The sequence below is a fragment of the Cyprinus carpio genome, chromosome B4 (assembly GCF_018340385.1).
Source record: "Cyprinus carpio isolate SPL01 chromosome B4, ASM1834038v1, whole genome shotgun sequence".
NCBI lineage: Eukaryota > Metazoa > Chordata > Actinopteri > Cypriniformes > Cyprinidae > Cyprinus > Cyprinus carpio.
In genome coordinates this window covers 31,386,459-31,412,704 of record NC_056600.1, presented here as the reverse complement: position 1 = coordinate 31,412,704, position 26,246 = coordinate 31,386,459, and the positions used below count along the sequence as shown (strand labels likewise).

Here is a 26,246-nt window from a genome sequence, read left to right as displayed (position 1 = left end):
AGGTGTCAATTCAATTAAGAAATGTGAAAAAGACGGCTGTGATTTAGAGAGTTTTTGTTTACGATAAAAAAAAATTACTAAAAAAAAACAAAACTATGTTTTACCTTTATAGTAATATATATATAAATTGAGAGAAGCTGAAAGAATCAAGGTGTTTACCTATATAAACTATTCCAAAAGTTTTAAGTTTTTTTACATAGAAAAAATAAATGAATCAGTGTTTTATCCTCAATCCCACAAAATGAGCAATGGACTGTCAACATTTATATATTTTGCCAAAGTGTCGTTTACACAATATATTTTATGAAGGATCTTGAAATAAACTTATTTTATTTTATTGGGAATGCAGTACTTGTGAGGTAACATCCAGGCTTCTTTCCAGTCTATAAACTCAAATCAGAGATGCCCAGTAAAAATTTGCCTTTAGGAACAGTTTTTTTTTTTGCTGTAGAATTGTCAGACTCGGTTCCATGTTTTTTGTGTGTTTTGCTCCCCATATGTTTCCATGCCTGTATTTGGTTCTTTCTATTCCCTGATTAGATTTATTTGTCCCAGGTGTTTTCCAATGTTCATTTTGTCATTGATTTCAGGTGTTCCTCCTTATGTCCCTTCTCTAGTCTTGTATTTAATGGTTTCCTGTTTTGAGTTTCTCTTGTCAGGTATTGCACGTCAACCCATGTGTCTACGTGTGTTATCCCGCCTGTGTTCCTTTTGAGTTGTAAAATAAATCACTTTGATTTTAATCCTCCTGGTCTCAGTACTCCTTCGTTTCCGCGACAGTAGGCAATTCGTGACAAAAATTTGTTGAATATGCTTATTAATTTTTTTTTTTTTATTTTGAAAGTACTGATTCCATATAAGGAAAAATCAGGTTCTTTGGTGTTGCTCTTACTAAAATTAAATGGCATTTTATAAGTTGAATTAGACCGGAAGGAACCGCTTTTAGCACTCCATTATATTATTTAAATGGTATGGGAAATTATAAATAGACAAATTGTTCATAAGACAAAAGAATTCCAATTATATTCCTGTTAAACCATGAAGAGAGAAAAAAAATATTTATTTCTAATCATTATATCCAAGTTGTTGTGTAAAAAGGATTTATGTGGTGAAAAATTGTGGGAATAACACAACTTCCAGGAGAGAAGAACCTGCTGATGAAACTCGTATGAACTGGTAATCTATTCGGTAAGTAGTTACATTTTAATATAAAAGGAAGGCCACCAGTTTTTGTAAAAATATGATTTAGAACAAAAAAAAATATAGAATTGGGGTTTATTAAACTTCTTTATTTTTAACACCACTTACTATCATACAAATATAAAAGTACAGAAATTAAAATGTTTTTTTTAAATTATCATTAACATTAATGAATGACCGTCATACTTCTATACATTATAATTTGTCTTTCATGGCAATTTGTATTTATTACTTTTACATAATTTATTTTATTTTTATCTCTTAGAGGGACAGTTTAAAGGGCTCATATGATGTTGCTAAAAATAACATTATTTTGTGTATTTGGTGTAATGCAATGTTTTTATGCGGTTTAAGGTTCAAAAGACACATTTTCCACATTGCTCCTCTATTCCCCTGCCTTTCTGAAACTCAGAGATTTTTACAAAGCTCATCGTTCTGAAAAGCAAGGTGCGCACTGATTGGCCAGCTATCCAGTTTGTTTTCGATTGGCTGAATACCTCAAGCGTGTGACGGAAATGTTACGCCACTACCATACTGTGATGCTGTCTCCCAACACAATGAGATAAAAACAATAAAACCCATTTCAAACGAGGCATTTGTTGCATCCAGTGGGGACATAATTACTGATTATAATGACTTATACTGTCTTTTTATGCGTTGCGTATCGCGCATTGCGCTGCGTAAACAATGTCTGCTTTTGTGATCGGAGAAACAACAAGCGCTACTCTACACTGCTCAAAACTCATGTTTGAATCGTCAGTGGCAAATTCTTCAAATATGTAAACATACTTACAGACATGGCTTCGAACTTGGAGGTGCTGATTCTCATCCCAGCTACTTCACACTCGGCTGCAAACCATCCCAGCGCACGCTGAAGTTCCTGGCCCGATGAAGCCAACATGACAACACCATCTGCAAAAAGCAGAGACGAAATCATGTGGTCCCCAAACCAGACACCCTTCGGCCCCTGGCTGCACCTAGAAATCCTGTCCATAAAAGTAATGAACAGGACCGGTGATAAAGGGCAGCCCTGCCAGAGTCCAACATGTACCGGGAACAAGTCTGACTTACTGCCGGCAATGCAAACCAAGGTCCTGCTCCGGTCATACAGGGACCGGACCCCATACTCCCGGAGCACCCCCCCACATGAGGCCACGAGGGACACGGTCGAATGCCTTTTCCAAATCCACAAAACACATGTGGATTGGTTGGGCAAATTCCCATGAGCCCTCCAGCACCCCGGTGAGGGTATAAAGCTGGTCCAGTGTTCCAAGACCGGGACGAAAACCGCATTGTTCCTCCTGAATCCAAGGTTCAACTATCGGCCGAATTCTCCTCTCCAGTACTCTGGCATAGACTTTCCCAGGAAGGCTGAGAAGTGTGATCCCCTGTAGTTGGAACACACCCTCCGGAGTTGGAATTGCCCCATTTTATAGAAACAACCTTTGTGCACAGAAGCATTAGGCTACTTGTTCAGGAGCAGTCCTCGTCCACCGTAAAATGCGCTGCACACATCTGAATATTTGGGTTGAACTGTTCTGAAAGAGTGTTGTAAATACAACTTAACCACTGATTTCTAGTTGTGTCCTCTTTTGGAAGGACAATCAAAGTACTTTCACTTTCACAATGAAAAACACAGCATCTCCACAACATTTCGGCATGTGGGCGGCATTATGCAAATCTTTCCACATTGACATAGATGTGGGGGTGTGTTAAAATGAGCCATTTTAGGAGGGAGTGGTTGACTCTTAACTTTTATAAAGAATATCTCTTTGGATTTGAGACTTTAGTCTTTGCAACTTTACAGATCATATAGCAATGATCTGCTCTAGAAAACCTGAAATATATGCAGAATGTGGACTGTTTTTACTGTGCCTTTCAATTGCTTGACGAGTTTTTTTAATGATGAAGAATTTTATGATGATGAAAAATACAGTAAACTTTAATATGTGAAATATGTAAAGTTATAATTTAGAATAGCAGTTTTCTATGCAAATATATAGGCCTAGTAAAAAAGAATTTATTTTGGTGATGCAAAGCTGAATTTTCAGCATAATGGACCATTTGCACAACTTCTTCCGCGTTCTTCTTCTCATTATGGCTCAGTCATTTCTGGTTAAGCAATGGCTACCTTCTACACTTGCTGTCTGCAGGATCTCCTGAAGATCAGCGTCAAAGATGTGCATCATATTTGCAGGAAATCAATCAGAGCCCCATCGAGCAAGCTGAAGAAAGGTTTTAAATTATACGGAGCCTCGTATTTACACAGCTATGAAGGTAAGAAAATACTTAATGTTACACAACTTACAATGCTAATACTGTTAGCTAACTGCTAACAAACAGAAATACATTAATTTTTCAGCTAATGTTATGTGTTTTTGTTATCCAGTATCAAATAAAGACCAGTTGACAGGGGAAGTCAGTGTTAGAGCCTTGTGTTACAGATCAATGAAGAAAAATGAGCCACCATAGTCTAGCAGTATGCTAGAGAGTTAGGGTCAGGTCTCGAATTAAGGGGGGATGTGGGGGGATGACAAAAAAAATGACAAAAAGCATACCCTCTGTGAAACCACCATCCCCCCAACCATCCCCTTTAGATTAATAATGTTGTGTATGATTTAAAACTTTCTGTGAAAATTAAATGTTAAAATTCTCTACTTATGATCATTCAAGAACTATATAACGGTGATTGGCCAGTCAGAACTCGGTACTGTAATGAGCTGCACACAAGCTGAAGTAATTTTCCATCATTTTTCTCACAAAATGGTTTAAGTGCAACTTTCAAAGTTCTTAAAAAGAAGACAACAGAAGGTATGATTTTTCCTTGATTAGAATTTAAAGACATTCCCCTGACATAATATCATTGTGCTGTATGTGTATGAGGGACTGAGAGACGATATCGAGTATGTCACCGACTTTGCAAAAAAAAAAAAAAACAGACAAAAACATGTCTTGAGACTCCAAAAGCATTCACTGTGAGATGAAGCCCATTAGAATGCATTTTGAATGACCTTTTAATTCAAGCAATGAGAGAAAAAAAAAACATGTATGAGTTATCTTTTTATATATCAGCACATGTGCGTGAGCATAAATGTGCTAATAATTTAACAGTGCAGAGCAACACGGTGTTTCGTTCCTTGAATGAATCTGTTTTTGAACAAACTGAGTGAGCCAGTTATTCAATGGTCCATTCAGATGGACTCACTTGTTTAGTTTCTAATTTAATCAGCCAATTTGAACGATTCGTTTAAATCATATCGTATGAATTGAATGATTTAATAAATCATTTATTGAAACAGGGACTTGCTGCCACCTACCGGTGGTTTTATTGTCATCTTCATTTATCCATGACGGACCTAAACCAGTCAAGGTTGAACACATTCAGCAAAATATTGTTTAATTAGCAGTATTGACCAAGATTCTTTCATTTCAGGCCCCAGAAGGGGAAAAAAGCTTATAAATAATAGGTTGTTTAATAGGGATAATTTTTCATTAAATAAAAACCTTTTTAGACAAATTTTGTAATAGGCTAATTGTGTAAAATTAGCTACAGGACAGCCCCCCCTCCCCCAAAGAAATTGACCACACCCTGAAATTTATTTACAATTCGACCACTGGTTAGGGTTAACTGTTCTCCGAACAAAGTTCAGGTGTGTTTCCTGTTGTGAAATTATTAAATATGACAAGGAGGTTTTGCAGAAGAATCTGAATGTTGTCAATCTGAATCTGAAATCTGTAATTCTTAATATCCATATGATTTGAGTATAAACTTTATTACATAAACCCAAGTGGTTACAGTGTAATCTGCTCCTGCAAAGCCATCTTGTTTATTGTTCTACTAACATTAACATGCTACTACCTTTGACTTTATTGTCAGGAAGAATCAGTTTTGTTGGTTAATGATTGTATTTGAATTTTTTTAAGGTTGGACTTCACTAAGGATGCTTCACCATTATATAACTGACAGACTCCAACGGTTTGAGTTAAAAATCTTTGTATGTGTTCTACTGAAGAAACAAAGTCACCTATATCTCGGATGCCCTGGGGGTGAGCAGATAAACATCACATTTTCATTTTTGTGTGAACTATCCCTTCAAAGGAGTCATTCTCTGGGAAAGGATCTAATTGTGTTTTACCCTTAGTCCAACCTGTCAAACTCACCAGGTTTAGACCTGTCCTATACCCAAACTCATTTCTATACATCCAGTCTTTAGGAGTCTCATTTGGGTGTGGTCTATAATTTTATTTTGACCCATCCTTGACTTAATATTTAAAAGCAGCTCATTTTAGCAACTTTACACTGAAAGGGCTGCAAAAGGGCTACATCTGCTACTGGCTGATACTTAAGCAGAGCCTACTGCAGAGGTCAGGACAGGGGCCTTGTGCAGTCAGAAGTAGAATCTGTCAGCATGGTGTCTTCTCTGCCTGTGTCCATGGAAGGACTACAGTTATTAAAAAAATAATTAAAAAAAGAGATACTACCGGGTTGACTTGATGGCAAGGAACACCTGTCCACACAACAACAGAAAGAGAACTTGAAACCCCATGAAGAACTAACTCATCCGTAGCAAAAAACAGACCGGAACTGACCGGTTGAAACAAAATTGGAACAGCCAGAGCCAATCATGAACCACACTTCCTATTCATATAGTGGTAGGCCTGTTAGGATACCTACATGCCTAAAAGATTTTTGAATGTTCAATAAGAGTATCAGAAAGAAAGCAGGAAGTGGTCTTCACTTATTTTACAGAAGTGAAAGAAAATTCAGAGCTGCTGTTAAAAACAACAGTTCAGAGGAAGAAACAGAATATTGTTTGAGGTGAGTGTTTGATCTTTTTTTAGTTATTTTCATGTATGAGTGTTGTCTCATGATGTGTCACTTTTTGTGTTTCTGAGACTTTAATGCTGTGCTGAAGTCATTTTGATTATTTTATTTAAAGCTCTTCATGTTGTGATCAAACAGATGATCAAGTGTGTCTTTGTCAGTGAATAGGAATGTCTTCCTTCTCTGCAAACGTCTTCACTGCTAAAACATCATACTACCACGACAAAATTAACAACTGTTGTGGCACTCGGACACTCTTCAAAACCTTCTCTTCTCTTCTTAATCCGCCTCCACCTCCTCCTCCATCGACTCTTACAGCTGACGACTTTGCAGTTTTCTTCACAAATAAGACAAGAACCATCCGTGACCAATTCTCCACACCGCAGACTGAGGATAACTTCACAACGACTAATGCACACTCTCTCTCCTCCTTCTCTCCACTCTCAGAGACGGACGTTTCCAAACTTAACCTGTCCAGTCATCCTACTACTTGCCCACTTGATCTGATCCCCACTCACCTCCTTCAAGCGATTTCTTCTTCAGTCATACCTTCACTTACTCACATTATCAACTCCTCTCTTCACTCGGGAACATTTCCCTCAGCATTTAAGCAGGCTCGGGTAAGCCCACTGCTGAAGAAACCATCTCTAAATCCAGCACTTCTAGAAAACTACAGACCGGTATCCCTTCTTCCATTCATTGCAAAGACACTTGAACGAGCTGTGTTCAACCAGCTCTCTATGTTTCTTGTACAGAACAACCTCCTGGACAGCAACCAATCTGGCTTCAAAAGCGGCCACTCAACTGAGACTGTCCTGCTCTCTGTTACTGAAGCCCTGCGACTGGCAAGAGCAGCTTCAAAATCATCAGTATTCATTTTGCTGGACCTGTCTGCTTCTTTTGACACCGTTAATCACCAGATTCTCCTGTCCACCCTCAGAAAGATGAGCATCTCTGGAACCGCACTCCAGTGGCTTAACTCCTACCTTTCCGATAGATCCTTCATGGTGTCTTGGAGGGGTGAAGTTTCTAAGTCACAACAACTTGCTACTGGGGTTCCTCTAGGCTCAGTACTTGGACCACTTCTCTTCTCCATCTACATGACGTCATTAGGATCTGTCATTCAGAAGCATGGCTTTTCCTATCACTGCTACGCTGATGACACTCAACTCTACTTCTCATTCCAACCAGATGACCCGATGGTAGTTACTCGCATTTCAGCCTGTCTGAGTGACATTTCTAGCTGGATGAATGACCATCACCTTCAGCTCAACCTTACTAAGACTGAACTGCTGGTGGTTCCAGCTAACCCATCGTTTTATCACAACTTCTCTGTACAGCTGGGTTCGTCAACCATAACTCCTTCCAGGACAGCCAGAAACCTAGGAGTTGTGATGGATCATCAGTTAAGCTTCACAGACCATATTGCTACAACGACCCGGTCCTGCAGATTTGCCTTATACAACATTAGGAAGATTAGACCCTTCCTGTCAGAGCAAGCCACCCAACTTCTTGTCCAAGCTCTTTTTCTCTTCAGACTGGACTATTGTAATGCTCTCCTGGAGGGCCTTCCTGCATGTACTATCAAGCTTCTACAACTGATCCAGAATGCAGCAGCGAGGGTTGCCTTCAATGAGCCAAAAACAGCTCATGTTACTCCTCTCCTCATCAGGTTACACTGGCTACCAGTAGCCGCTCGCATCAAATTCAAGGTACTGATGCTTGCCTACAAGACGACCACTGGCATGGCGCCAACATACCTAAGCTCATTACTTCAATCTTATGCGCCCTCCAGAAGTTTGCGCTCTGCAAGTGAATGATGCCTTGTGGTGCCATCCCAAAGAGGTTCAAAATCACTCTCACAGACTTTTTCCTGGACTGCGCCCAGCTGGTGGAATGACCTCCCGATCTCAATTCAAACAGCTGAGTCTTTACTCATTTTCAAAAAACATCTAAAGACTCATCTTTTTCACCTGCACTTAACCAACTAATACTAGTACTTACCTTTTCTTTTTCTTGTCTATCATATTCTTAAAAAAAAAAACCCTGGCTACGTGTTCTGTACTAGACTAACTGAGACTTGTCATAGCACTTGTATACCGTTGTTGTTCTCTTGTTGATCTGATTGTTTCTACTGTTCTCATTTGTAAGTCGCTTTGGATAAAAGCGTCTGCTAAATAATTAAATGTAAATGTGAATAACACCGTGCTTGCCAAGATGAGGAAAGGAGTCTGGGTGAGTTCATTGATCTTGCCATCCAAATTGACAATCTGATCCGCTCTCGACACTCAACTCGAACCATGCCTCATTTCACAACTGAAACCACCTGCGGAGCCAAACCCATACAGTTGGGACTCACTCCCGGAGAACGGGAATGTCGCATGCAGAATCAGCTGTGTCTCTATTGTGGTCAGGCAACACACCTGAAGATTTCCTGCCCAGTCCGTCCATCATCCAGTACCAGACCAGTGAGTGTAAATACTCACATTGCAACCTGCGCATCAAGCATAAAATTACCAGTCAAAGTGCTTGTCAATAATGTTCCCATTACCACCACCACTCTCTTAAACTCTGGAGCAGTGGGTAACTTTGTCTCATATGAATTCGCTCAGCACCATAAACTAAAACTGACCCCTTGTAATTCTCCCCTGGCAGTGGAGGCGCTGGACGGACGCCCCCTTGGAGAAAAGAAAATTCAGTATCACAGAAGAAGTCAAGCTACATGTTGGAACCCTGCACTCTGAATTCATTCAGTTCTATGTCATCCACTCACCCAATCATACTATCATTCTTGGGCTAGCATGGTTACACACAAACAAATCTCTTGGAGGGAAGGACAAATTATTCAATGGGACGTCACGTCAAGATCATTGTCTGTCAAAGGTTACCCAAATCCCCAGTGATGTCACTTTCTCCCCTGCTCCAGACTGCTCTCTCAAGTACATGGTACGCCCAGCTCAGGTCATCCTGGAATCACTGCCACAGTACATCTGCTCAGAAATCAATTCTGGTGGCCCACTATGCTAACTGACACCACTAAATTCATCCAGGACTGTATCAAATGACATACCAAGACACCCAGACAGCTCCCAGCCGGCCTGCTAAACCCACTACCTATGCCACAATGACCTTGGTCTTACATTGACATTAACTTCATCACGACTTACCCAATTCCCAAGGAAACACCACCATACTCACGATCATAAAACGATTCTCCAAAGCAAGCTGTCTTATTCCTTTGCCCAAGCTCCCCACAACCTTTGAAACCACAGAGTTAATCTGTAACCCAAGCATTAACATCAGTCTTACATCAGGTTACCACCCTCAATCTAATGGATAAACAGAATCTCTGAATCAGGAAGTGATTCGATTCCTCAGGTCATACTGTCAGCAACATCAATCAGATTGGAGCAAATATCTATTATGGGCAGAATACGCACAAAACTCACTTGTGAAACCAGCCACCGGCATGACTCCATGCATTCTGGGTTTTCAACCACCATTGTTCCCCTGGTCTGGCGAACCCACCGACCTACCCTCAGTCACAGACTGGTTGCAACACAGCGAGGAGGTCTGGGATCAAGCTCACACTCATTTACTTCATGCTATCAGATGACAAGAGCAACAAGTTAATCAACTTAGATGTCCCAGTCCAGAGTACACCCCAGGCCAATGGGTGTGGCTTTTAACCAAAGATCGTCTCCTCCGACTAACATGTAAAAAGCTCAGTCCCAGGTATGTTGGCCCCTTCAAAATTTCTATACAAATAACTCCAGTATCATTCTGTTTAGAACTACGCTCTTATTAATCGCATCTCTCCCACTTTCCATGTATCACTGTTGAAACCCGCTGGTGGTCCGAGAGGAGAGACGGAGGAGGGAGCCAGGCTGCAGACCCCCCTGCCCTTCCTAGTTGACGGAGAGGAGGCGTATCAAGTGCACGAGTTGGTGAACTCCAGACGCCGGGGCGGCACCCTCCAGTTTCTTGTCGGCGAAGTCTTGATTTGCCCTGGCTGTCTTTTTTGAGCGTTACACCCGTGTTTTGTTTCTAGTGTTACTGACCTTGGACTGTTTCTTGATTCTCTGATTGTTCTCTGCCTGCCCCTACTTGGATTGCTTCTCCTGGACTCTGCTTGTTAGCTGCCTGCCCTGATCTCTCGCCTGGTTACAATTCTGTCTCAGCCTGGTCTTCACTGTCCTGCCTTGCTGGTATTTGACCCTCTATTGTCTGACTATTCTCAATAAATCTGCAAATGGATCGAACTCCTGATGTGTCGCAACATAATCAGTGCAGCGGAGAGAGCAAAACAAAACACTGGTAATGAATTAGAAGTACAAAAATGAAGATTCGTAAAGAAAGTCTTTTAGTCTAGTCTTTGTGTGATGCTGTCATTTTAAATTTTATTAGTTTTAGTCACGTTCATACTCTTTTTTTTTTTTTAGTCTAGTCTAGTTTTAGTCGATGAAAACAGTATTTTAGTCTCTTTTTAGTAATGCAATTCTATTTAGCCCAGTCAATATAGTACAAGTACCCAGAAGTATAGATGAAACCAAAATTTTATTTTAGCCAAACCCATTTCAAACATGGTTATCTTATTATATTATTGTTACCTTATAGACTTAAGAATACATCCATTCCAGACACAGAAGATGCTCTGATTTGAATTTACAACATTTATTTTACCAACCAAACATGTAAGAAGTACACACACATACATTTATAAAAAATAAATAAAAACAATAAATAAAATTTTAAAAAATCAGCAAATTTTTCTCCCAAAGACGAACCCCGGCTGGCCATTGGTCCCTTTCTCTGTGTCAAGACTGATTTATACTCGCCGCGTCCGCAATTTCGCTTGGGTGAGCGCGAAAAATATGATGTCATCGCGGTGTTTCTAGAAGTCCACTTTGAGTGTGCGCAAACTAATCTCACGAAGCGTTCACAGCATCTTTTGTAACTTTACGCATAGCTCCGCATCCGAACATGCACGTCTGTGCCAGCATTTGTGTCGGCTTTTGTGTGAAACAAAAGCAGTTTAATGTGAAGTTCAAACTCCATCAGGTGCTTTGGAAATAAAATGTTTGCATAGTTTGTCCAAGGCTTCTTATTTGAAGTATGTTTTATTTTTATTGTATAAAATTGAATTAGAATTAATTTAGATATTAATTATACACTATGTGCTTAAAGTGGTCTTGTGTTTGTTGTGAAATTCAGCCAATAGTTTAAGATTGTTTTACATTTGTACATAAAGAAATTATTAATTCATCAACTCATTCATTACAAGACTTGTACTGGCAAATGACAACTTCTCACCGGTGATTCCCGACTTTTGCTGTAGCTTCTATGACAAGTTTACTTTTAACACATTATACAGGTTTTGGTTTGAAGAAGAGCCAAAGAGTGTAGGCAGAAATCAGAACTGTATTGAACTGATGACCTCAAATATCATCCTGAACTGGAATGATCTCCCATGCTCTGATAAGAGAAAAGGGATTTGTGAGAAACAGTATCCATCCAATCTTCTTGTGTTTTTAATGGCATTATTTTAAGGAATCATTTGCGATTTTGATTGACTATTTTCTGATTGTTTCTTACAGTCTGCTACTTTAATTTTATAATTAATTTTTTTACATACAAGTGTAAAGTGTCCCAGATTGCCCTAATTCACCTTATTATGCTGATGCTGGTGTCTGAATAAAATGGTCAATAACCCATTAGTAAACCTACAGCATTTCCTTGGCCCAGAGAACAGATTTAGGTTACGTCATTCAGTTTCTGGAGGGCTGCAGCCTTGCAGAGTTTAGTTCTAAAACACATGCCATGTACTTTTCAAATAAGCCTGAAGGACATGATTAGTTGGATCAGGTACGTTTTATCAGATCTAAAGTGTTGGCTGATGTGTTTTTCTGAAGTCCTTTGATTCTTTAGAAATGGAATTAGCTAAATTATTGTCACTGTAATTTGTTTGTACTGTTTTTAGAGAACTGTGTGATCAATTACAAACTCTAATACAAGCACTATTAGAGAGAGAGAGAAGTGCTGGAGTTTTTAATATTTTTCTAAGAACATTTCAGAGTTTCTACTTTCTTATGAAGTGTACTGGCATGTGTAACCCCTCTGGTTCTATTCCCCTCATTTCTGCTATTTCACTTCTGCTTTAGCTTCTGATTAACTTACCTTTGCAGTGCTGACAATATTGCATTATACATTTAATTATAGTCATTGTCACATGACCAGCATTTACGTTGTGTCTCGTCTCATTTTCGTCACATGATAAAGGTTCATTGACTACAATATTTAGTCATAATTTTCGTTGACGAAAGCAACACTACTCGCAAGACTTACATATTCTCACTGGACCTTACGAGTTTCCAGGAAATAATGGGATCTGATAAACTTCTGCCATTCAGATCTCAACTTCAAGTTATTTATTTATACCATCTTAGTTAAAAGGGCAGAACAGTGACACCTTCTGAGAAAATGTGACGTTGTCACTCACTGGTATTTAATAGCTGTAAACAGGAAGTCATCATCCCACAATCTCTATTTTCTACCATCATCCTCTCTGTCTCTTAATGCCACAGTGGTGCAGATTAAAATATTAATTTTCATATTTATTCCAGTTCCAGTCACTTTTCATCAATACAAAGACCCAGTTAGGCTTGTTTCAGAGTGTTTGAGTCCACTTTGATGGTCACAGATTTCTCTTGTTGGATATTGTAGCTGCTAACATGATCAAAGGACAAACTACATATTCTTTGACAACGTAAGGTTGAATATGCAATATATATTCTGTCATACAGTGATATGAGTCTACAGAGAGTTTTAGAATGAGAATGAAAGTCTAGATTTTTCTGAGTCTAATCTAATGAAACCACTTCCTGTGTAGGGTTTGCACTATTTAAAAACACAGTACACATTATAAAGATCACATCTCATCTGTGCACACATACTGTACTCTACTGTAAGTAAGAGGAAATAATGGAATCGTGGACCTTTTATGTATGCAGAAATATTAATAACAGATCTGGACCTCGAACACAGAGCCGCTGCAAGGATGAAGGAAAAGCTCGAAAGCAAAGTAAGCAGAAATTTTAGTTTGAAGTAAAGGCGGTGTCTCAGATGTTATCGCTAATGTTTGAGGGGATGAGAAATGTTTAAAAAAAATCAATCATTGTTGTCTTAGAAACCATTATTTTCTGTTCACGTTTTCAGTATATATTCTTGTTTGCATATTTATTTTACAATATACAGTATGTTTTATGTTTACGATAATTCTAAATGTGTCATTCAACCAAGGTAATATACTTACAGGTTGATTTGAGATGTTATATCTAGTAATATTCAGTACATTTTCAATAATTAATATTTGTGTGTTTTGGTTGTGTTTCTTAGGAGGAAGTAGAAGTTTGGAGTTGATCACAGTGGGTCTCGGGCTCATTTGTGTTCTTCTGCTGGTCTTCATCATACTGCTGCATATCACCATCACTGCAAAGAAAAGCCAGTTACAGAGCAACTTCTCTGAGTTACGAACTTAAGAAAGAAGAATCTAAACAGAGTCCATACAAATTTGGTTTTTTGGTGTTTCTATACTTTTTGTTGTCTTTATGCATAAAGTTTATTGTTATTATTATCATTACTGTTGTTGAGTTTTGATTAGGAAATCTGTGTGGTCCAGTTTGTTTTTTCTTATCTAATTATGAGAAGAGCTGGTCTGACAGCAGACAGTACTGCATGGATCATGGTGCTGATCTGGTCATTATCAACACTGAAGAGAAGCAGATGAGTTTATGTGAGTGTCTTTTAATGAATGACAGCAATCACCTTGATTTCTGTTTTTATTCACACAGAGGTTCATATTTTCATTAGTCAGTGAGAGAGTGTGGATTGGTTTGTCTGACAGAGAGCAGGAGGACAACATGAAGTAGGTGGATAATTCACCACTGAAACAAGGGTAAGTGCACTACTGTACTTTGTACAACTTTTTGACTTTTTAGTTTTGTTGTTGATTAATAGAAAATCTGATACATGTTGTTCAGGTTTTGGCTCAGTGGTGAGCCGAATAACCAAGGCGGAAATGAGGACTGTATTTAACTGATGCCTTCAAATCCCGTCCTGAACAACTGGAATGATCTTCCATGCTCAGAGAAGAAAACAGGGTTTTGTGAGTAATAAGGTTTGTCCCACCTTTTTGTGGTTTTGCTTCAAAATAGTGGATATTCATAGGAAAGGAAAATGAAAAAATGAAAAAAATTTATTAAAACACAGTAGGAAACTACTGTGGATATATTTGAATGTTTTTCCTCATTTTCTCATTTTAAAAAAAGAGACCATCACAAGCTGAAGACACAACTCTTCCACACACACCACAATCAAAATAAAACTTTACTTTTCTGCACCTTCACTTTTGCTGTAGCTTCTATGACAAGTTTACTTTTAACACGTTATACAGGTTTTGGTTTGAAGAAGAGCCAAAGAGTGTAGGCAGAAATCAGAACTGATGACCTCAAATATCATCCTGAACTGGAATGATCTCCCATGCCCATACAGCATTTCCTCGGCCCAGAGAACAGATTTAGGTTACGTCATTCAGTTTCTGGAGGGCTGCAGCCTTGCAGAGTTTAGTTCTAAAACACATGCCATGTACTTTTCAAATAAGCCTGAAGGACATGATTAGTTGGATCAGGTACGTTTTATCAGATCTAAAGTGTTGGCTGATGTGTTTTTCTGAAGTCCTTTGACAATAATTTAGCTAATTCCATTTCTAAAGAATCACTGTAATTTGTTTGTACTGTTTTTAGAGAACTGTGTGATCGATTCCAAACTCTAATACAAGCACTATTGGAGAGAGAGAGAAGTGCTGGAGTTTTGAATATTATTCTAAGAACATTTCAGAGTTTCTACTTTCTTATGAAGTGTACTGGCATGTGTAACCCCTCCGGTTCTATTCCCCTCATTTCTGCTATTTCACTTCTGCTTTAGCTTCTGATTAACTTATATTTGCAGTGCTGACTGGGGCATTTTTCCTCTGAGAACTCAGGGGCTAAATCAGTGCTTCCTTAGAAATGGATGAGGAAAAAAACAGTACTGATATAAAACAATGCAAATATTACAAATGTTACAAATCATGATTAAACATCATGTCTGATGTGTACACATATATAACCACGTACCATCGCGTCACATATGCAAATATAGTCTCAAATACAGCAACTTTGTTGGCTGCTGTACGTGTTGTTGCATTAAGGTGGAAAACGTTGGGTATTGACAGTCGAATTTCACGCATTCCGTTTAAAGGCTTTTGGCCCTATCCGCCCTCCATACAAGTCAAACACCTAATATCTCCATCATGCTATGCTTGACCTATACCGTAAATCCCATCTCTCATTTGAGTGTGCATCTTGAATCCGCACATTGGTCTGAATGAATTTTATAGTAGTGAATTTAATTAGTGCCAATGACTAAGTAGCTCACCCAATTAGATATAAACGCTTTGTCGCGTCACACTAAAATGACTTGTAAACTTGATCTGCTGAAAAAATAATAGAAACCATCACAGAAATTCTAGTGGTTTCCACTACAAATAGCATTACAAACATTACAAACCATCACTTATTAACCATTAAAACCAGTGTTTCGGAACACATTCCATTAGGATTTATTGATTTTAACAAGCCACCAATAGAATGTGACCAATTACCGGTAGAGACCAACAGGAGACCATTACAGTTTCCATTAAATCCAATACAATTTCCATTATAACCAGTAACACCATTACAAATCTGTGATGGTTTCTATTGTTTGTTTGTTTGTTTTTTCAGCAAAAATGAAATGAAAGCTACATCTCCGTGTCAGTGACCATCATGATTCCTTGCGCTGTTTATAGAGCTTTGATGACTGATGATTTGAAAATAAGTTGACGCGTTAAAAAAAAAAAAGCCGAACATCAGAAATGAAATACACCTTATATTTGTTACTGCGTTCTTTGATAATTATTTTGAAATAAATGCAAAAGTGCTTAAAAAGCAAAAAACTGTTGAGCATACAAAAAAGTATTGAGCATTTGGGGTTTTGAATCATTTAAAATCTGGCACATTTTATTCTGGTTGTGAGTCTTCAGCAAGACACACATAGAATCAGATAACACCATAGTCAAGTTCTTCTGAAGAAAAAAAACTATTAAAATATTCTCAACAGCCAAAGAGCAACTGGTGCATAGATGTTTTTGTGATAAACTAAACATAAACTAAAGAAAAGATCTGTCACTTTTTCCGTTTCATTGCAACATTTTCTTACCATACCTATCATCATCCTCTGTCCCTAGCCATGTAAATTATTACTATCCCTATTATTATAATTATTATTATTATTATTATCAGAGTTTGGGTCTGAGGAGAGTTTTAAACTGGAAGTGTACATCCCCTTTAAAGGCCAGCGTCAAATGAAATCACTTCCTGTATAAATGTAGCACTATTATTAAAAAGGTAGTCATCATTCTAAAGACGACAACTCATCGGTGAAAATGTTCAGCAAGACACAGGAGCAAAACATGGAATTAGAGGCCATTTATGAAAGTGATGAAGACACCACTGGACCTCAAACACTGAGTCACAGCCAGGCTAAAGGAAAAGCTCGAGAGTGCAGTGAGTAGAGTTTAATTTGAAACAGTGTCAGTTATGTTTGAGGAAACGAGAACTGTTATATGTACAATTTCAATCACTGTTTTCCCAACAATATGTTGAAGTTTCTACTTTTGTAGAAATAAAATTAATTTTTTATTTTCTATTCAAATTTTTTCAACTGCATTAATATAATTATGCTGATATATCAAAATATCTCAATCATTGTGATTATAAAAGAACATAAAAAAGAACACAAAAAGCCGCGTCTATTGTCTAAAGCCCAAGGTAGATTACCTAAAAAGCTTGAATTTAAACTTAATTTCTAATGATGCAAAGTGTATTAATTGATATTCATGTGATTTGGTCGTGTTTGTCAGGAGGAAGTAGAAGTTTGGAGTTTATCACAGTGGGTCTCGGGCTCATTTGTGTTCTTCTGCTGGTCTTCATTATACTGCAGCACACCACCATCACAGCAGAGAGAGACCTGATAAAGAGTTACAAGAACACAGTTGAACAGTTCAATCAAACCATCAACAGCTTACAGGACAATCACACTGATTTAACACAGAACAACCTGGTACTGGAGACCAAAGTCAAAGATCTCACTGCTGAGAAAAAACAGTTACAGAGAGATTTTAATTCTTTGGGTCAGAAGAATCTGGAGTTAGGAAGCAAAGTCAGGTCTCTGAGTACTGAACTGAAGAGAAACGTTTGTAAAGGAGGTTAGTATGTGTCTGTTTCTGTATAAGTATTTTTTCCCCCATAGTTTTCATTATCTTTTTATAAGTAGAGTTTTTTTTTTTTTTTTTTAATGTTTGTTTCTATTAGGAAATCGGTCTAGTGTAGATGGCTTGTTCATTTCCAAAAAGGCGATGAGCTGGTCTGACAGCAGACAGTACTGCAGGGATCGTGCTGCTGATTTGGTCATAATCAACACTGAAGAGAAGCAGGTGAGTTGTGAGAGTGGTTTTATGTCTGTTAATGAATGAGAGAATCACACTTACTCTATCCCTGTTTTTATTCACACACAGATACTCATATCATCATTAGTCAATGAGAGACTGTGGATTGGTTTGTCTGACACAGAGAATGAGGGCAATTTGACATGGGTGGACAATTCACCACTGAATCAAGGGTAAGAGCTAAAACACACAGAAAACCACTGAAGATTTATTGTAGTCTTTTGTATTCTCATTATAAAAATGAGACAATCACAACATTCAGAAAACAGCTCAAGACATCTTTTCTAAACACATAATAATGGCAACAGCCACAATTAAATTAATGTCCTATATATAATTTATTTTTTGGAAAACTTATCTTCACTGTTTTAATTTTCTGCATTTTTCCGTCTGTACTACTTCAGCTTACTTGTGAAACTTGCCACTGTGGTACTATGAATATTGTTGACTCTTGTATAATAAATTCTTTGTGACTTTCCCATTTGTTAGTTACAAATAAAACAATCTGCTTATTTCCTGGTTCCTAAACAAGAAAACTCTGGGGCTGTAATTATAGAAAATTTGGGATTCTTAATAATTTAATATTTGATCCATGTTCAGGTTTTGGGACGAAGGTGAGCCGAATGATGAACATGGAATTGAGGACTGTGTTGAAATTAGGGCTGATGTTCCGTTCATCCTGAACAACTGGAATGATCTCCCATGTTCAGAGAAGAGAAAAGGGATTTGTGAGAAATAGGTTTCATCCTGTCTTGTCTCGGTTATACTTGTATTATATTATGTTATTATTCTTGTTGTGATTGCAAAATTTTCTGTAATATACAAAATCACCAGCTGATATTGAGTTGATCACTATTTTCTTAGCTATAATAAATAAAATATCCTGTTTCTCATGATTTCTTATGAATTATGGTGATGGGACACCAAACCTCTAATGTGTGCTTTGTTCAATCACAAGCAGCTCTGTATTAATATGATCTTATTCTACTGTTATAATGCACCTCGTTTGTCGGTCTGAAGTGTTGAGGAGACAGTCACAGTAAACTACAGAAATCTAAAGTGTCCAAATTGCTATAATTCACCACATTATTTTGATATTGAATGACTATGAAACTGTTTTTGAGCTAAAGGATTAGTTCACTTTCAAAAACCTTAATTTCTTTTAGACTGAAGAAAGAAATACATAAATAATAATAATAATAATAATGCATTTTATTTAATGGCGCCTTTCAGAACAGCCAAGGTCACCTTACAAGCAATATACAGGTCACTGCATAAGACAAAACACACAACAAACAAACAGCATATACATATAAAATGCATTTAAGTCTCAATAAAACATTTTATAAAAAGCCTGTATAAAAAGCTATGTCTTAAAATGCATTTTAAAAGTCAACAAGCACTCGCTATTGTGAACATCGAGGGGAAGAGAGTTCCATAGGCGGGGGGCAGCATAACTAAAAGATCTGGCACCCATGGTAGTAAGTCGAATCTGAGTTACAAGAGAAATTGAAGATAAAGATCTAAGTGCACGTGAAGGAGTGTGAACATGGAGAAGTTGAGTAAGGTATTGTGGTGCAAGATTATGTAGTGCCTTATAAGTGAGTAGCAAGATTTTGAATTCAACTCTATATTTTACTGGAAGCCAGTGCAATTGCTGGAGAACCGGAGAAATGTGATCAGTATGAGGTGTTCTCGAGAGAAAACAAGCTGCAGAAATCTGAACCAACTGAAGCTTATGCAGAAATTTGGAGGGAATACCTGTGAGAAGAGCATTGCAGTAGTCTATATGTGAAGTGACTAGTGCGTGAATGAGAACTGCAGTATTATTATTTGAAAGAAAGGGACAGAGACGGTTAATATTGCGCAAATGGAAGTACGGATCCGCGTGATATTATTCATTTGAGCTTTAAAGGATAGTGCGCTATCCATGATGACACCCAAACTTTTAACCTGAGAGGTAGGACAGATTGCAGTATTGTCAATGAAAATAAATTGTCAATAAACATCTTGTATGAAACGGGGGTGAGTAAATTATCAGGAAATTTTAATTTGAAAGTGAACTAATCCTTTAATTTGCCTTCTTTTTGAATAAAATTGTCAATTACCATAGTAAATGGCATTGTTATTTGTATTGCTCTGAGAGATTTCCTACAAGACTACAAACCTACAAGGTATTTTGCCTCAAATCAGCCATGTGGTTCAAAATCAAATAAAACAAAACATGACAAAAGCAATTTTATTAATCAGCTGAGACTGAAGAAAGAGACCAACGAGTTGTTTTGTGAAGTCAGTGAACTGGAGTTCTTCCCCTAAACAAAATGCTTATCAAATTAAATTTTAGTCCCCTTTGGTATATTTCCAGGTTTATGGCTGTTGTAAATTTCAGAAGACAGCAGATTATGCTGCTATTGATATGCTGAGGTTTTGAATCTTTTACCGGTAAAACCAGGAGAAACTTCAGAGCATCAGTGATCACGAGGCAGCATTTCTCCGTGCATTGAAGACATGAGAAAATTAAGTAAGGAAACAAAATGAGAAGCAGCTCAAATGTCAGTGTCAGATTAAAAACTAGCTTTCTGCTCACTGTTAGAAAGGTTCATACCACTTAAGGGGACTAAAAACATTTCTCACACTGGGATTAATACAGTTCAATAGAGAATTTGTACACTTGTAGGAAGTGATTACAGCATAAACTGTTTATAAACCTGCTTCACATCCTTCAATCAGTCATGATTTCTCATTGGAATGCCCATGATTCTCCACCAGAGGGCACTCCATCCATGACTTTTACTATTTACCCAGGACCCCAGCTAAGAATGTTATTGTTCTAAGAATGTTCCGAGAACATTATATGTTCTGGGAAAGTTTTCAGTGGCAAGTTTTATTTTAGTTTCCAGAATGTTCTCCCTAAAAGGTAGGATAACATTCTCTGAAAACATTCTAAAAATGTTTATTAGTAACTTTATTAGAACATTATCCCCATAACATTCAAATTAAGATTTAAGCAGGAATCTTTCCACTGGACATTGGATGTGGACTCAAATGTTGCTCAGATGTCAAATTTTGGTTGAAAGTAAAAACCCAAATTTTACAACTTCATTAAATAACTCCAAAAACAGTATTTACAACTTCACTTATTATAAACCTGGTTGACTTTATTTCTGTCTTACATTTACAAAAGTTCTTATTGAGATTTACAGAGGTTTAGATGTTGATGTCTGTTTAAAAGTAATAGTTTGGTTTGATGTCACCATAATGGCGATCAGTGTTAGCTTTAGTTGGGTAAATTGACACTTGATTTGTCAATGTCTTTGTCTAGCTATGTTTGTTATGGCAAAAACTGCAAGAGAACACATGGTCAGATGATGCTGGTTGTTTGCTGATGATTAAGACGTCTATTATAGTTTTTTATTTGTTTTGTGTGTATGAGGGTGCTACAGAGTTTAGGAGAAGGATCTGCCACCCGCAGCTGATTTTGACATTCTAGGTTTTGATCGTACAGATAAGAGCAATACATCAATCGAATCTGTAAAGGGTCTACTTTTTTTTGTATACAGACATAATAACAACAAAACTTTGTACACTTATAAAATAAAGATAACACACAAGGAGTGCTGTCTGCAGCCTTTGTCTGCGCTGATCTTCAGATACAAACGCGTCATTAAAATGAACTGTAACTCAGTGAATACTCAACACAGAGACATGAGAGAGATATCTATAGAAAGCCTGACATGTCTACTTTTAAACTAAACGAGTGCTGCCGAAAACAAATATTCTGTGATAAAGTAATCCATATGAAAACAACGCGATGTCTGTTTTTCACGTCTCCCTTCATTATCTTCTAATGCGGCCACGCCCCCGCGCCGAGCGCGCTATTGAGATTCAAATGTTTCACTGAAGCGCGCGGCTTTTGAATACGCCCACCCAACAGAAGACAACGCAGCGAGATTGTTCTTCAAGTTTTTTTTATTTTACTGTTTGCTTCGCAATGAGAGGAATAAGACATAATTCACCCCAAAAAGATGTGATATGGTTGAGGATTTGAGATTTGGATTTCCTCAGAAAAAAAGAATGAACCACTTTATTCAGCAGAGATTATAAACATGAGTAAGTCTCTTTTTATTTATATACTTGTACTAGTTTTCACATAACGTGTAAACATTTTACTGGTTAGACTTTTTCCAAAGACTTTTTCCAAACTATAATTCCTGACTAAATGTATAATCAAGTGAAATATTATGAAGTTTCAATAACAATATACATTACTATACCATTCAAAAGCTTGATAAATGTACCAATAAATTTAACTGTAACAAATGTAATAAACATTGCTGTTCTTTCAATTTATCCCCCCTAAAAAACCTGAAAAAAAAATATTCTCAGCTCTTTTCAACATTAATAATAATAATAATAATAATAACAATAAATGTTTTTTTTGTATAAAATAAGATTGTTAAAAGGATTTCTGAAGGATCGTGTGACTGGAGTAATGATGCAAAAAATTCAGTTTGAAAGTCAGCTTTGATTGTTCCTAATAAACTGTGTTTAACTGCACTCACAAGTGAATATTAAATTATGTTGTGGGATAATTAAATATATTCTAAATAAACTACAAACATAAAATTATATACATTTATTTTGTCCTCACATTCTTTCTTGTAACTCATCCGTCTCAGTGACACAGCTGACTGAATGGCTCATTATGCGGCTCATTATGCAGGCCTTTGTCTTCTCAGGTGTGAATTTATGATAGTTGACGCCTACTCGCATATGACTTTTACCAACAAAAAGTGTCTTAGAAAATTTAAATCAATATATTGTTTTCTGTTAAGTGAGTAAACAAGATGATTTTCACATAATTTAGAAAGAAAAATTCTAGACTACAAGCTCCAGTTCTCAAAAGTCCCGGGAACCAATGTTCTGTATGTGTTTTCTTGCCTTATTCAAGTGATTTAACATTTTTAGTTTTTCACTAACCACGCATAACATTTTTTTCTCAAAAACACAATCATGTACATACATGCTGCTCACATATTATTATAGCCCAGTTTGTGCTGATTACAGTGAGATTAGACTTTAGCCATTTAGATATTTATAAGAAACTGAAAAAATGACAAATGTCAGGGCATGACAAAACATCTCCAGGCCCCAAAAATACCCTTAGACTCCAGAGGGTTAAATTAAGACATTTATCCAAGCAACTAAATGGTTCATCAGACTGAGACCCAGACTTTTAATCAGATAATTTCAAGGATTAAAAGAAATAACCCTTCTTTGTCACACTAACATCAAGGTTCAGTGTGTGAATCTCAACAATGGTGACATGCTTCATGCTGCAGTGTATTCTGGGTGCATCATACAAAACTCATCCATGGCTCCCAGAACGCAGTGCGGCATGAAGCATGTAACAGTTGTTGAGATTCATTCCCTGATTCTTGATGTCTGTGTGTGTCTAAGCATTCAGTAGTTCAAAGTGATTCATGAACAATGTAATTTAAAAAAATGCAGTCAGAAATACAGATTACCTGACTAAAACTGCAGGATCTTATGCTGTTGAAACGCATTTACTATAGTGACTAATAAATCACTCTGGATCCCTCACATCCAAGTTACCCCATCTTTGAACTTTTGCCATCTGGCCGGCACTTCAGAGCCGCAAATACCAGGACAGTCAGGCACAAGAACAGTTTCTTCCCCCAGGCAATCTACCTCATGAACAGTTAAATGTTCCCCACTTAGGCAATAAAAATGTGCAATATCCTTATATTTATTTGTTACCCCTCCATCCAAGTACATCCCTGCATCTTACTCAATTCTATTCCATTATCATCTATAGCACAACTGTTTATACAAATTATTTATTTTCAAATATATATATATATATATTTTGTCTGTGTGTTGTTGTCTCTGTGTACTGGAAGCTTATGTCACTGAAACAAATTCCTTGTATGCGCAAGCATACTTGGCAATAAATCTCTTTCTGATTCTGATTTTGGAAGGCCAAATAAAGTATTTTCACTTTCACAATGAAGCACACAGCGACTCCACAACATGGCAGCGGCGGCAACAGAGAGAATAAAAGTTACGTTTTCTTTCTTTGTGTGAACATTTGGGCGGCGTTATGCAAATGTTCCCACATAGTGACGTAGAGATGGAGGGGCGTGTTAGAACAAGCCTTTTTAGGGGGGTGTGGTCAGGGGCGTAGTTTATGGGGGGGATGGGGGGGAGTTTAGCTAGCTAATCCATTGCAATGTATTTAGCTATAACTATCAGTATAACAAGTTACCAAAGCAGCTGTCTGTTTGCTAGTTTATTTTTCAATAGTGTCTGTAATTATCAATGACAAAAGTATTCACATTGGTGTTTGTTTTCTTCCTAAATTAATCTGACTTTTGAACGAATTGGATGAATGAATGATTTAAGTGGTTAACTCATTAAAACAGTGAAACACTGCCGCCTACTGGCGGTTTCAATACTTAATTTCTTTCTTTAAATAATCTCTACTATGTTAGAATTTTATGAATAATGATTATACACAAATTTCATAACGTTATGAGGTGTATAATCTCTTAAGATGTTTTTTATAACAGATTCGAGGTAAATATAGCAGCAGGGTAGAAAAGTCAGCAGAGGGAGAGGAGGAGCAGGTGATCAGGTAAAGAAAATGCCAGGAAACAGTATAGACAGTTGTTCAAGAGCCGATGTGTTTCCCTTTAAAAAAAATTAAAATGCATTAAGGTGGACTGTAAAAATCTTAAAATGAATGTCTAAATGTTGTCTCTTTCATATTTGTATATGTTGAATTTGTAATCAGTTAAAGCATGTAGATAGATAGATAGATAGATAGGAAGAAATAAATTATCCAATAACAATACACAAAAAAAAAAAAATTTGAAAAAAATAACAGGCACCATACAATGTTCAACCCCCCCAATGTTCAAACCAAATCTACGCCCTTTGGTGTGGTAGACTTTTATAAAGAATATCTCTTTGGATTTGAGACTTTAGACTTTGCAACTTTACAGATCTTCTTTATGCGCCAAGAGCTTGTAACACTCCAAAGAGAAAGGAAAAATTGAAATTGCATTATATGACCCATTTAAAGATTCTATGCCGTGAACTTTGAATTTTAGTTCTGCAGGTTTATGTTGGAATGTGTTTATTATTTTGCGTTAACCTAGTCTTTATTCACTTTCAGTAGTGTTACTTTTTACATTTAATTATGAGTTGTAAACATTTGTTGATTCATTTGCGTTCTCATTGCCTCCCTTATTTGTCGCGGTTCTGAGCCGGCAGTGACAAATATGGGGGCTCGTCCGGCCTCTGTTATTAAGAACACTGGTTTATCCTTTGTCATTATGTCTGACTCCGCTAATGCTCAGCGTGTGCTGTTTAGTTTATTTGGGAGGTTTCGAATAGCAATTGTTTGGGAAAAAGTATACGTTTCGTTTGAAAGTTGGATTTTGGAAGCGCTTGAGTTACCGCTGCATGCTGTTTGAAATGTCGAATGTGGTAAGTTACACGAACTGAATACTGATTGAATGTGTATAATATATAATGTAGACATTTATCAGTGTCTATTTTTGAAGTTAGAATTTTGTTTGTTTGGTAATTTGTTTGAGGCAGCAGAAATGCAAACCATGACTTCCAATATTGAAGAGTTCATTCATAATCCGTTGGAAGATCTTTTAAATGAATATGTGAAAGATCAATTATTAGCGCTTGCGAATCATTATAATGTTGGTCTTTCTGTTGCTAATAAACGGTTAAAAGAGAGTTTGAAATCGATTTTGGTATCTGCTTTGGTCGAGCAAAATGTACTTCAAGCTGAGCAGACAGTGTCGACCATTCAGGCTAGCAGAATATCTTTGTCTTATGAGCAACAGAAAGATTCACTTTTGATAGAAACAAAATCTAAGGAAAAAATTGAACAGCAAAAAATAGAAGCAATTAATGAAATTAAAAAGAGAAAATTAGAGCTTGAGTGTTATAAATTGGATTTGATTAATGCAGGGAAATTTTCTAAGGAAGCCAGAAGATTGTCTGCTGAGGGTAATGAGGATGATTGGCATGATTTTGATGTGGTCACAAATTTACGACTTGTGCCTAAATTTGATGAAAAGGCTATTTATACCTTTTCTCTTTGTTTGAGCAGGTAGTTGATACTAGAAGGTGGTCAGATTCAGGGTGTACTTTATTATTGCAATGCGTCTTCACGGGAAGAGTTTAGGAAGTTTTTCTTCAAGTACTCAGGATTCAAAAAACTATCATTGCGTGAAATCAGCTGTTTTGAAAGCTTATGAATTGGTACCCGAAGCATATAGACAACAATTTAAAGGTTGGCAAAAATCTGAAATACAAACTTATGTGGAATTTGTGAGAGAAATTCAAACTAATTTTAATCGCTGGTGTACTGCTTCTGGTGTCAAGACTTTGAGTGATTTAAGGGAGCTGGTAGTGTTGGAGCAGTTTAAAAATTCAGTGCCACCTCGTATTGCTACTTATGTAACTGAGACTAAAACTTGTTCAGCTTATGATGCCGCAGTTCTTGCTGATCAATTTGCTTTAATGCACAAAAATCAGTTTGGACAAAAAATGTTCAGAGATGGTAGACGTGAACCTTATGGGTTTGCA

At 37.2% G+C, this 26,246-nt stretch overlaps 1 protein-coding gene across 1 annotated transcript; it reads left to right on the top strand.

Annotated features, from left to right (window-relative positions):
* The first annotated feature begins 16,388 nt into the window (after nt 1–16,388).
* Nucleotides 16,389–18,537, top strand: LOC109111528 (C-type lectin domain family 4 member E-like). Its single transcript, XM_042722962.1, has 5 exons — nt 16,389–16,668; nt 17,025–17,369; nt 17,476–17,597; nt 17,679–17,782; nt 18,210–18,537. Exons 1-5 carry the CDS (start codon nt 16,548–16,550, stop codon nt 18,346–18,348), a joined length of 831 nt encoding a protein of 276 aa, XP_042578896.1. The 5' UTR covers nt 16,389–16,547; the 3' UTR covers nt 18,349–18,537.
* Nucleotides 18,538–26,246: the final 7,709 nt, after the last annotated feature.